At 48.5% G+C, this 12,702-nt stretch overlaps 2 protein-coding genes across 4 annotated transcripts in view; both read right to left on the bottom strand.

The window, feature by feature from the left end:
* The window catches only part of LOC122541299 (nuclear factor 7, brain-like), a 104,276-nt gene that overhangs the window by 25,330 nt on the left and 66,244 nt on the right, over window positions 1-12,702 (bottom strand). The window lies entirely within an intron of this gene.
* Window positions 4,539-12,702, bottom strand: part of LOC122541298 (class I histocompatibility antigen, F10 alpha chain-like) — a 28,145-nt gene continuing 19,981 nt past the window's right edge. The window contains exons 5-7 of the mRNA XM_043677921.1: window positions 10,946-11,086; window positions 8,204-8,230; window positions 4,539-6,612 (exon numbers count right to left, since the gene is read on the bottom strand). Coding sequence (XP_043533856.1) covers window positions 6,410-6,612; window positions 8,204-8,230; window positions 10,946-11,086 — 371 coding nt within the window. The 3' untranslated portion in view covers window positions 4,539-6,409. The remainder of the gene's footprint in view (window positions 6,613-8,203; window positions 8,231-10,945; window positions 11,087-12,702) is intronic.

The following is a 12,702-nucleotide window of genomic DNA, read 5'->3' on the forward strand; positions in this document are numbered from 1 at the left end:
CCTATCACTGTCTGATTCAGATGTCTCTCTTATAGGATTCACATCAGTCACCCAAGGGAGCAGACCAAACCGGGACACGAGACCGCTCCTCAATGGGGAACGGGACGCGTCTTCCCAGTGTCCAAGGCCAGCCACTCCCCCCGGTGATGGAAGAAAATCCCAGACACGAGCCCCCAATTGTGAGAAACAAAAGCTCACTCACTTTAATAATTTCAGTCCGAGACGAATATCTGAATAACCGCTTTTTTTATCTATACACCTATAGGCGGGTGTCTTGTCTAATTACCAGGTAAGGTAATTACAGAATGCACACTATATCCAAAAAACCCTCGCAATTTATACCATATGTTTTCCTTATTCCATTGTCTGTTCCCTGCTTCGCTTATGTCACTCATTTCCTTAAGACTTATCCCACAGCTTCTGTTTATCCTGTTTTGTCTGTGACAAACTCTTATCTCTGACTCCCATAAGGGTGTTTGACGTGTATTTTCTCATTTCTGTTCTGTATCAGAATTTATACTTGCAGAAATAACATTAATTCATTTATATCCCACAACCTTAACCTCCTTCCACCTATCGCATTCCCAACGCCCCTCCCCCAAGTCCCTCCTCCCCACCTTTTATCTTAGCCTGCTTGGCACACCCTCCTCATTCCTGAAGAAGGGCTTATGCCCGAAACGTCGATTCTCCTGCTCCTTGGATGTTGCCTGACCTGCTGCGCTTTTCCAGCAACACATTTTTCAGCTCCTTTCTGAGCTACAGGAGAAAGACAAAATTAAGCAAAGCCTCATGTTTCAGGAAACAAACACATGGAACTAAGCTGAGGGCAAGGTGCCCCCACAGTAGAATGGTACTCCCTTCTGAGGTCAAACTGTGGCCTGTTTATACACACCTTATCTGACCTGGAAGCAGTAAATTTACATCTTCAGCTGGGAAGGAAACAAATGCATTTGCAACATTTTAAAAAAGTACTCGTCGTGCCCTCTTGTGGTCAATCACTCCCGCATTGGATCAAGGTTGAAATCACATGCTTGTCATAACAGGTCAAATGCATCATATTACACTGGTTTGCCAGTGTACATGACGTGTGTATTCCATCTATAACCTATTTTTTAAAAAAATGTTGGCATCCCACTTCCCATCCTGTTCAATTTTGGTGGGACTGTTTAGATTAGATTACTTACAGTGTGGAAACAGGCCCTCGGCCCAACAAGTCCACGCCGCCCCGCCAAAACGCAACCCACCCATTCCTCTACATTTACCCCTTACCTAACACTAGGGGCAATTCAGCATGGCCAATTCACCCGACCTGCACATCTTTGTGACTGTGGGAGGAAACCGGAGGAAACCCACACAGACACGGGGAGAACGTGCAAACTCCACACAGTCAGTCGCCTGAGGCGGGAACTGAACCCGGGTCTCTGGGGCTGTGAGGCAGCAGTGCTAACCACTGTGCCACTGTGCCATCCAGTGCATTCATTGATCACCAAACCATAAAATGATAGAGTGGTTATGTTGCAGGAGACTAGCTCTCTACAACTGTTCATCTCACTCCCCTGCACCCCAGTTCCCCCTACAGATGTTTGCTCTTCAAATGCTTAACCTTTTAGAATATTCCGAGATTGAATATTCCCCCATCACAGTTTGAGGCAGTGTATTCCAGATCCTCACTGCTCGTGCTGTCATTAGTGTGTCTGGCAATTACCTTGAAACAGTGTCCCCTCATTCCCAGGTCAGCAGGTTTTTGTTATATTACTCTGTCTAAGTCCCTCTTGATTCTGAACTCTATGATTATATGGCCTCTCAGGACAGCAGCCTTGCCTTCTCTATTCTGTCGACATAACTGAATCCTGGATGTAAGTTTGTTCGCTGAGCTGGAAGGTTTGTTTTCAGATGTTTTGTTACCACGATGAGGTAACATCATCACTGAGAGCCTCTGGTGAAGCGCTGGTGCTATGTCCCACCTCTTTATTTATAGGTCTTGGTGTCTTCAGGTCAGCGATATCATTTCTGGTTCTTTTTATCAGAGGATGGTAAATGGGGTCCAAATCAATGTGTTTATCGATGGAGTTCTGATTAGAATGCTAGGTTTCTAGGAATTCTCAGACATGGCTTTGTATCGCCTGTGCTAGGATGTGTGTATTGTCCCAGTCAAAGTCATGTCCTTCTTTGTCTGTATGTATAGAAACTAGTGATAGTGGATCATGTTTTTCGGTGGTGAGCTGGTTTCATGTATCCTGGTGGCCTGTTTGTCCAATATAGTGTTTGTTGCAGTTCTTGCATGGTATTTTGTAAATGATGTTCGTTTTGCTGGTAGATTTATTGAACCCTTGAGGTTTGTCTAAGTGTGTTAAGGGGTTTGTGGGCTACCATGATGCAAGGGGTCTGAGTATTCTGGGAGTCATTTCTGATATGTCCTTGATGTAAGGCAACAGGGCTATAGTTTTTGGTTGTATTCTGTCTGCTTGTTTGAGTTTGTTTCTGAGGAACAGGCGGTTCTGAGGAACATACGAGAATTCCTAGAAACCTGGCATTCTATACAGAACTCCATCGATATACACATTGATTTGGACCCCATTTACCATCCTCTGATAAAAAGAACCTGAAATGATATCACTGACCTTAAGGGGGGGGGGGGCACTGTGGCTCAGTGGTTAGCTACTGCTGCCTCACAACACCCAGGTTCGATTCCAGCCTCTGGTGACTGTCTGTGTGGAGTTTGCACATTCTCCCCGGGTTTGCTCCAGTTCCCTCCCACAGTCCAAAGATGTGCGGGTCAGGTTAATTGGCCGTGCTAGATTGCCCATAGTGTGAGGCGCGTTAGTCGGAGGGAAATGGGTCTGGGTGGGTTACTCTTCGGAGGGTCAGGGTGGACTGGTTGGGCTGAAGGGCCTGTTTCCACACGGTAGGGAATCTGAATCTAATCGGTGGGCTGTGTTTATTGGGTACGCATTCTTCTTGAAAACATTGTATAGATATTTATCTTCCGTTTTTTGTAGATGTTGGGTGCTGCAGTGTGGCGTGGTTTGTTGAAATAATATGCTGATGCAGCTCCATTCGTGGGTGTTGGGGTGGTTGCCTGGGATGAGGAGTTTTTGGTCTGGGTTTGTTGTTTTCCTGTTGAACACAATCACCCCATCAAACCCAGACCAAATACTCGACTTCAGACGCAATCACCCCAACACCCACAAACAGAGCTGCATCAGGACTGTATTTCAACGGGGATACATGAGCACCAACTACCAGGAAATGACATCACCCACCTTAAGAAACCACGACCTATAAATAGAGAGGCGGGCCATACCACCAGGGCTTCACCGGAGGCTCAGTGATGATGTTACTTAGTCATGGTGACAAAATGTCTGAAAACTCACCTCAGCGAGCAAACCTACATCCTGAGCTACAAATCTTTTCAAAAATCACTATTTACTGAATCCCTCAGCCCCAAACACTATCCTGTTGAAAACTTTGCTGTATCTTCCTTCCCGTCTTTACCTCTGCCTGGAGTGTGATATTCAGAATTGTACCTGTGCTACTTCAGGTCAAACCACATTACTGCTATGTAAAGCACACTGGTTAGCTCAGTTGGCTGTATGGCTGGTCTGTGATGCAGATCATGGGTTGATTTCCTGCGCTGGCTGAGCTGACCATAAAGGATTCTCCTTCTTAATCTCTCTCCTCACACAAGGCATGGTGACCCTTAGGTTAAACCACTACCCGTCATTGCTGTCTGATCAGAGAGAGCGGCCCTCCAGTCTGGTGAGACTATGGTGATTTTACCTTTATTATAACTTCTCTGTTTTTCCATACTAATCCTCCATTTAAAAGTCCAGGGGCCCAGATGTCATTTCAAAATTCCCCACCACCTTCAGCAATTTGTGCGTACATTGCATACACCAGTTGGCGTTTAGACAAACAGGAAGTGATATCATCAAACCTCCAAGATTTGGAGGGGGCTGGTTTTGGTAATTACTGAAGCAATGTTTGCCCACATCCATCTGGTTTGCTAATATTTTTAGGACAGAGGTAGAGAGGTGTCTTGTTAGATGAAGGAATGAAAGGTGATTGAGGATAGATGGGGGCAAGGAATCTGTAACGCAGACATATCAGCCATGATCTTTTTCAATAGCACAGCAAGACTCAAGCAGCCAAATAGTTTACTACTGCACATATAAGGTGTGGGACAGGAAGTAGCCATTTCTGGGAATGGTGTCTTCATAGTCGGCATCAAGATGAAGCAATCTGGGAAGGGTGTCCTCTCCCACCCCTTCACACCCCCCCATCTCATTCCCACATCCGATCTTCCTCCCTCGCCCTCCCCTCCCCCTCTACACTCCCTTTATCCCATACCCCTACCTAAACACCTTCCCCCTTGTTCCCTATCATGTCCTCTACTATATCCTTCCCACCTGCATCAAAATGGGATCAGAATGGAAAAGTTGACGGATTTCCCATTCCAGACAGAGATGGTGTTCCCAAGGGATAACACAGGACCTGTCTGTTGAAGTCGAAGATGAGAATTTAGTGTCAGACACACCAGGTTTTTAAATTCTTTATTGTTTTCACAAAACAAGTAAAAATAAAACAGAATAGCAAAGAGGAATAATTGAAAATTATAATTTTAATGCATTATAATTCCCATCTTCAAGCAATTATGCCCTCAGATCAATAATCAAATTGAGGCCTGAGATGAAAAAGAATTTCTTCACTCAGAGAGTTGTGAAGCTGTGGAATTCTCCTCCAAAGGTTACTGGGGCCACTTCATTCTGCATATCACAGGGGGAACTGGATGCAGCCCTTGCAGCTGAAGGGATCAAGGGATATGGGGAGAGGGCAGCAATGGGACACTGAGATTGTATGATCAGCCATGATCGTACTGAATGGTGGTGAATGGTCTACCCGCACCTACTGTCTATGTTTCGATGTCAAACAAGAAACCTCTAACACCCCACCTCTATCCTCCTTACATGAGCCTTAACTCTTGCCTCGACACATTAATTCCCCTCCAAGGAGTAATCCAAGCACAGCATTAACCCTCCTACTAGTGCATTAATCTCCTTCCAAGAATTAACCCATTCAGAACATTACTTCTCCCATCGAATTCAGCCACCATTCAAGAATCAAGTGCCCCTTTGATTATTCAGGTTTTAAGCCCTGACTCAAAGCATTCATCGCGATTAGAGTGGTGCTGAGAAAGCACAGCAAGTCCCGGCAGCATCCGAAGAGTAGGAAAATTGACTTTTCGGGCAAAAGCCCTTCATCAGGCATTAATCCACTTCCGACCACTTTAAAGACCCTCCCATAAACATTAAAATTCACCAAGTATTAACCCTAACTCTTGTGTATGAATACACTTCATGCAACAACCACGTTGAGCATTGATGAACTCTTGGCTTGGGAGGCTCTCCCGGAGTATTAACTCCCCAGTCTGAACTCCATCCCTTCCGAGGATTAATACGCTCGGAGCATTATTCCCACCCCCACCCCACTGAGGATTACTTTGTTCTGAACATTAAATTACCCCACCTCCCCTCAGATTAAAACTCCCTAAGCACTAACCCATTCTACTATCAAATAAATGATGTTAGTTCACTCCCGAGCGCTAAGCTGCCCTTGAATGTATTATAGATTATAACACAATGTCTGGTTACAAAAATATATTATGCCAAGAATCTTGACAATCTTGATCCCAATTCTCTGTTATAAGGGTATTCGGTGCCAGTTTTCCAGTGTGTTTGATATGAAGTGTGAGACTGGACCTGTATTCAATGGAGTGGTTCTAACCCTTGGTCAGATGCAGCTGAGAGAGCAGTGACAACTCACTCTTTCCTTTCTGTGCTCTCTTGATCTTTATTGCTTATTCTCCCAGGTCTGAGAGAGAGCCAGGCACCCTCTGCAATTAATGGGGCAGGTAAACGGAGGGCAGGGAGAGTGTGGAGAGGATTCTTCCTGGATCAGGAAGGGCTCAGAGGGCACCTTCAGCACTGCCTGATCCGATGCCTCTGGCCCTTGGAAAGGACACTGAGTGGATCAGCTGAGTTACGGATCTGGAATGTCACATACAGGGGAAAGGATGACTGAATTCCTTGCTTACTTGGCGTTCGTCCACCAACCCGGTTCCCAAGAACAATTCACAGTGGTTTTTAGACTATTATTAAACACACCTTTTACCATTTGTCATGGTGGGATTTGAACTCTGGTCCCCAGACCATCAGCTTGGTGATTAACAGTGCTGTGATTTTACCACTGTATCACGGTTACCAAGGTAACTGAACATAAAGCAAGTTTAAAATGGCAGATTGTGACAGCAGCAGAGTGTGAATGTTCATATTTATAAACTATTACTGTCTAATTCAAATCACATCAAGAGAGTGAGAAAGTGTCACAGAGAAGCAAGAGCTGCAAAACGCTATTTTTCAATTTCCACCATCATGTGATCAGGGGCAGCCCCAGTATCGGGCAGAGAAGGGTCTGGCTTCGTAACCAGTGGTTCTTGCACACTGTGCATATTGCCTCTTGTACTGGTATCGCTGGAAGGAGGTGTGACAAGAGGCTTTTCACTTTCACTGGTGTCTGAATTGTTGCCGTGCAGTGTTTGGCTGCCTTCACAACCTAATGGAAAGAGAAACGGCGAGAGGTCAGTGAGTCCAGCTGCGCTCAGGGCACAGTCTCTGCCAGGTCACTGCGGCCCAGGGGACCCCACTGTGGCCCACGACAGTGACTGACCGGCTCGGGGTTGGGTGGGGGAGCTGGATCCCTGCAGGAGGCCGTCCCTTTCTCCAGTCACTTACCCACGCCCAGTCTCCAGGCAACAGGACGACAGGGGATGGGAAATAGGGAGGCCCACTCCCGGATCATTCGCAAAAAAACACCAGCAGCTTGGGAATCTCTGGGATATCTGTCCAGCATGGGGAGCTGTGCAGACCATACCAGTGCATTGATCTCGCAACCTGGAATACATATCTGTTCAGGACTGGAAGTACTGTAGACCACAGCAGTGCATGGATCTATGCAACTGGACTCGACAACTGTGCAGCATGTGCTGACCACAGCAGTGCATGGAACCAGAAACAGATGATGAAAGATTGGATCGACTGAGCTTGTGTTTTCTTTAAAGAAATAACTCGCCCAGACCCCACTACACATTTCCTCTGACTAACGCACCTAACCTACCCATCCCTGAACATGGCCAGTTCCCCTGACCGACACACCTTTGGACTGTGGGAGGAAACCAGAGCAAACCCACACAGACACGGCGAGAACATGCAAACTGCACACAGACAGACGCCTGAGGCTGGAATCGAACCTGGGACCCTGGGCCTATGAGGCAACAGTGCTAACCACTGAGCCACCGTGCCACCCTTCAACTGGGCTTCTATTTGCTGGACTTTAGAAGATTGGGGGCGCGGGGAGGGATCTCATAGATACATATAAAATCCTGATGGGACTGGACAGGCGAGTTGCAGGAAGATTGTTCCTGATGTTGGCCAAGTCCAGAACTGGGAGTCAATAAAAAATAAGGGGTAAGCCATTCAGGACTGAGATGAGGAAGAATTGTTTTCACCCAGAGAGTTGTGAACCTGTGGAATTCTCTCCCACAGGAAGCTGTTGGGGCCAGTTTGTTAGATATAGTCACGAGGGAGCTTGATATGAGCCTTGAGCCCGAAGGGATCAGGGGTATGGAGAAAGAGAGAGTGGGAATGGGATACCGAGATGGCTTGGTCAGCCATGATCGGATTGAATGGTGGTGCAGGCTGAAGGGCCGAATGGCCCACTCCTTCAGCTATTTTCGATATTTCCCTGTTTCCAATCTATCTGTGCAACCTGGGGAACTGGGTAGATCTTGCCAGTTCATTGATCTAGGAACCAAAACAAGATATTTGTCACCATGGGAGTGCTGTGCAGACCAGTATTCTGCCATCGCAGTGAGAAAGCTGACCCATTCAGGGGAGAAGTGGGAAGCTTGCTGAGCAATTCTATATTCACTGGCAGCGCACACATTCAGTCAGCAATGAGCGCATGGGAAGATCTCCACGTTCCTCTCCTCTGACTGTCCCCTTCTCCGTCCCCCTCTTCCAGCAGCACCATACCCCCTCTCCAGCAATTTCCCCCTGCTCCCTCAGGTATGAGGCTGTCATCATTCCCTAGAACAGGCCATCCCTTGACAAATAATTGCACTTCAATCCATTTCGAATGTACTCACTGGTTGATGTGCCGCTGAACTCTGACCCTGAAATAAAAAACACATACACACAACTTCAGTCAAGGGGAGATCAGTGTGAAGACAGTGCAACCTTTGACAAACTTCGGGAGCAAATGGTTTGATCATGTGGTGAGTCAGAGTCATGACAGGGAGGAGCAGTAATTTACTGCAGATGTCAAAATCTGTACTGGAAACAAAACATGCTGGTGGTCCCAGCGAGTCAGGCAGCAGCTGCGCAGAGACAGCAAGCTAACATTTCCAGTCTAAATGACTTCATCAGAATCACCGAGAATCGAACCATTAGCTTGCTCTCCATCCACGCATACAGCCTGACTCGCTGGGATTTACAGCAATCTTCGCTTTCAAACGCTTGGGTGAAATTGTTGAGGGGTTGCTTCCATCAGAGTTGCTAAGACAGGCAATGGAAGTGACTGAAGCAAACAGGGATATGGAGGTTACTTACCGCTGAGGGAGTGATCCACTGTCAGAGGGTCAGTGCTGAGGGAGTGCCACACTGTCAGAGGGTCAGTCCTGAGGGAGTGCCACACTGTCAGAGGGTCAGTACTGAGGGAGTGCCGCACTGTCAGAGGGTCAGTTCTGAGGGAGTGCCGCACTGTCAGAGGATCAGTTCTGAGGGATGCTGCACTGTCAGAGTGTCAGTACCAAGGGAGTGCTGCACTGTCAGAGGGTCAGTGCTGAGGGAGTGCCACACTGTCAGAGGGTCAGTACTGAGAGAGTGCCACACTGTCAGAGGGTCAGTTCTGAGGGAGTGCAGTACCATCAGAGGGTCAGTACTGAGGGAGTACCGCACTGTCAGAGGTCAGTACTGAGGGAGTGCTGCACTGTCAGAGGGTCAGTACTGAGGGAGTGCCACACTGTCAGAGGGTCAGTTCTGAGGGACTGCAGTTCCATCAGAGGGTCAGTACTGAGGGAGTGCTGCAATGTCTGAGGATAGGTACTGAGGGAGTGCTGCACTGTCAGGGTCAGGCCTGAGGGAGTGCCACACTGTCAGAGGGTCAGTACTGAGGGAGTGGCACACTGTCAGAGTGTCAGTACTGGGGGAGTGCCACACTGTCAGAGGGTCTGTACTGAGGGAGTGCCACACTGTCAGAGGGTCTGTACTGAGGGAGTGCCGCAATGTGAGAGGGTCAGTACTGAGGGAGTACCGCACTGTCAGTGGGTCAGTACTGAGAGAGTGCTGCACTGTCAGAGGGTCTGTACTGAGGGAGTGCCACACTGTCAGTGGGTCAGTTCTGAGGGAGTGCAGTACCATCAGAGGGTTAGTACTGAGGGAGTGCTGCAATGTCAGAGGGTCAGTTCTGAGGGACTGCAGTACCATCAGAGGGTCAGTACTGAGGGAGTGCTGCAATGTCTGAGGATAGGTACTGAGGGAGTGCTGCACTGTCAGGGTCAGGCCTGAGGGAGTGGCACACTGTCAGAGGGTCAGTACTGAGGGAGTGGCACACTGTCAGAGGGTCAGTACTGGGGGAGTGCCACACTGTCAGAGGGTCTGTACTGAGGGAGTGCCACACTATCAGAGGGTCAGTACTGACGGAGTGCCGCAATGTGAGAGGGTCAGTACTGAGGGAGTACCGCACTGTCAGTGGGTCAGTACTGAGGGAGTGCAGCACTGTCAGAGAGTCAGTACTGAGGGAGTGCTGCACGGTCAGAGGGTCAGTACTGAGGGAGTGCAGCACTGTCGCAGGGTCAGTAGTGAGGGAATACCGCACTGTCAGAGGGTCAGTTCTGAGGGACTGCAGTACCATCAGAGGGTCAGTACTGAGGGAGTGCTGCAATGTCTGAGGATCAGTACTGAGGGAGTGCTGCACTGTCAGAGGGTCAGGCCTGAGGGGGTGCCACACTGTCAGAGGGTCAGTACTGAGGGAGTGGCACACTGTCAGAGTGTCAGTACTGGGGGAGTGCCACACTGTCAGAGGGTCAGTAGTGAGGGAGTGCCACACTGTCAGAGGGTCAGTACTGAGGGAGTGCCGCACTGTCAGAGGGTCAGTAGTGAGGGAGTACCGCACTGTCAGAGGGTCAGTACTGAGGGAGTACCGACCTGTCAGACGGTCAGTACTGAGGGAGTGTTGCACTGTCAGAGGGTCAATAGTGAGGGAGTACTGCATTGTCAGAGGGTCAGTAGTGAGGGAGTACTGCACTGTCAGAGGGTCAGTAGTGAGTGAGTTCAGCACTGTCAGAGGGTCAGTAGTGAGGGAGTGCCGCACTGTCACAGGATCAGTACTGAGGGAGTGCCGCACTGTCACAGGATCAGTACTGAGGGAGTGCCGTACTGTCAATGGGTGCATTGTGAAGGTACGCGTCTTTGCTTGAGGAGCTGAACTGTGCCAGTGGTGGTGCACTTGAACGGCTGCAGTGAGTTCCAGGTACATTATCTGAAGATGGCATTTTTGGATGGTTGAGGTCCCTTCCATCCATTTTTTCGGAAATGTAAAACCTCTCACAATGCTCTGCAAGGGAGCGTGGGCAAGTGTCACTATGCATTGTGGGTATTATTGGTTCCTCAAACACATACATGGCAATTGATTATTTGGTCATTCTATCTCTACGTGTACTAACTCACTGTTCTGATTTCGAGATGACCACGTTACCCACAGGATTGGTCTTTAAAAGTGCCCTGTAACAGTGAGGCTTCCTTTTAAGTCCTGTCCCAATACACCTGGTTTAAAATGCAGGGTGATGACTGTGAGGTATGGATGGAGCTGAATAAATTATCACTCTCACCATGTGTGAAACAGCTGGAGAACCTTTTCTTCACTTCAGCTTTGTGCTTCCTGTAGTAAATGCCAGCTGCGATGCAGAAAATGAGCAGCACAAGCGCAAAGATAGCGCCAATCATCCCTGGTACCACACTGCCACCTTTCTCTGAAAGAACAAAGAACACATCGAGTCTTGGCCCCTCATCCCAGCCTGAAATATCTCGATCCAATGGAATGGGTAAACTTTCTTCGACTCCGGCCTGCGCAGTTCTGGTCACAGTCCCAGTTGTTCAGGAGAGAGGCAATGGGCCTTGAGCCACCGAGCACTCAAAATCAAATCGGTTTGCAATTTGGACAGTGACCAGGGTGATCTTTGCTGAGAAAGTTCAGACCCCCCCCCCCCCACCCAGCAATCAGACAACTGCTGGAAAAGGCAGCGATGAAGCTTGGTTTCTCTCCTCCCTGAGCACGCAAGGACCCCTTCCACACAAACAGAATGTGACTCAGGAATACCACTCCTACTCTCCTCTTGCGCAAAACCTTTCCATCCAGGTCAGTCCAATTGCCTCCTTATTCCCATTGCTTCCTGGCATTCCTCATCCCTGGTTATTCCCATTCCTTCTCCTCCTGGGCAATTCCCATTGCTTCTTAGAGTCCTACAGCGTGGAAACAGACCCTTCGGTAGAACCATTCCATGCCGAACATAATTCCGATCTAAGCTAGTCCCACCTGGCCCAAATCCCTCCAAACCATTCCTACTAATTCAATTGTTTTTCAAAATGGAAATTGTGCCCACCTCTGGCACTTCCTCAGGAAGGTCCTTCCATACGTGAACCAAACTCTGTGTAAAACATTTGCCCCTCGTGTCGTTCTTAGATCTCTCTCCCATGACCTTAAAAATATGCCCCCCCCCCCCCGAGGTTTGAAATCTCCCACTTCTGGTGTTCAGTCTCCCAAAGGGTTTTCCCCCTGAGAACACTGCCAACTCTGCCATGGATATAGGGCATGGAGGTAGTGGGGCTGGGACAAAGGTCAAACGCCATGCTGTTGGCACCAAGGTGTCCCCCACAAACACTGTGCACTGAGGCATGAGGGAAGGCAATAGCCTTTGGTATTGTCGCTGGACTATCAATTCAGGACACTCAACTAATGTCCCTGGACCCCGGGTTCAAACCCCGCCATAACAGATGGTGGACTTTGAGTTCAATATGAATTCTGGCATTAAGAGTCTAATGATGGCTGTGAAATTGTAGTCATGGGAGAGCCACCCGGTTCGTGAATGCCCCGTCGGGGAGGGAAACTGTCACCTTTACCCAGTCTTGTCCGCACGTGACTCCAGACCCACAGCAAGGACTCAACTACCCTTTCGATAATCAGGGATGGACAACAAATGCTGGCTACGCCCACATCCTGGGAACGAATGAACAGTGTCTTGGAAGTGAACATCTCCCCGGGCTGCCACCTCCCAGACTGAGAATACAACCCCCGAGTTTCTGGATCACCATTCCACTCTCATCTTGATGATTCATGTACCCAGTCTATTACATTCCCCTTCCTTTCCCCACATTCCGACCATTCCTCGCCCAGAAGCATGACTCATCCTGGTTTTCTCTCACTCTTCTGGATCACCATTCCACTCTCATCTTGATGATTCATGTTCCCAGTCTATTACATTCCCCTTCCTTTCCCCACATTCCGACCATTCCTCACCCAGAAGCATGACTCATCCTGGTTTTCTCTCACTCTTTACGCTCTTGTGCCGATTTCGGAATCCAGATTTCA

This window comes from Chiloscyllium plagiosum, chromosome 37 (assembly GCF_004010195.1).
Source record: "Chiloscyllium plagiosum isolate BGI_BamShark_2017 chromosome 37, ASM401019v2, whole genome shotgun sequence".
In the NCBI taxonomy this organism is placed as follows: domain Eukaryota; kingdom Metazoa; phylum Chordata; class Chondrichthyes; order Orectolobiformes; family Hemiscylliidae; genus Chiloscyllium; species Chiloscyllium plagiosum.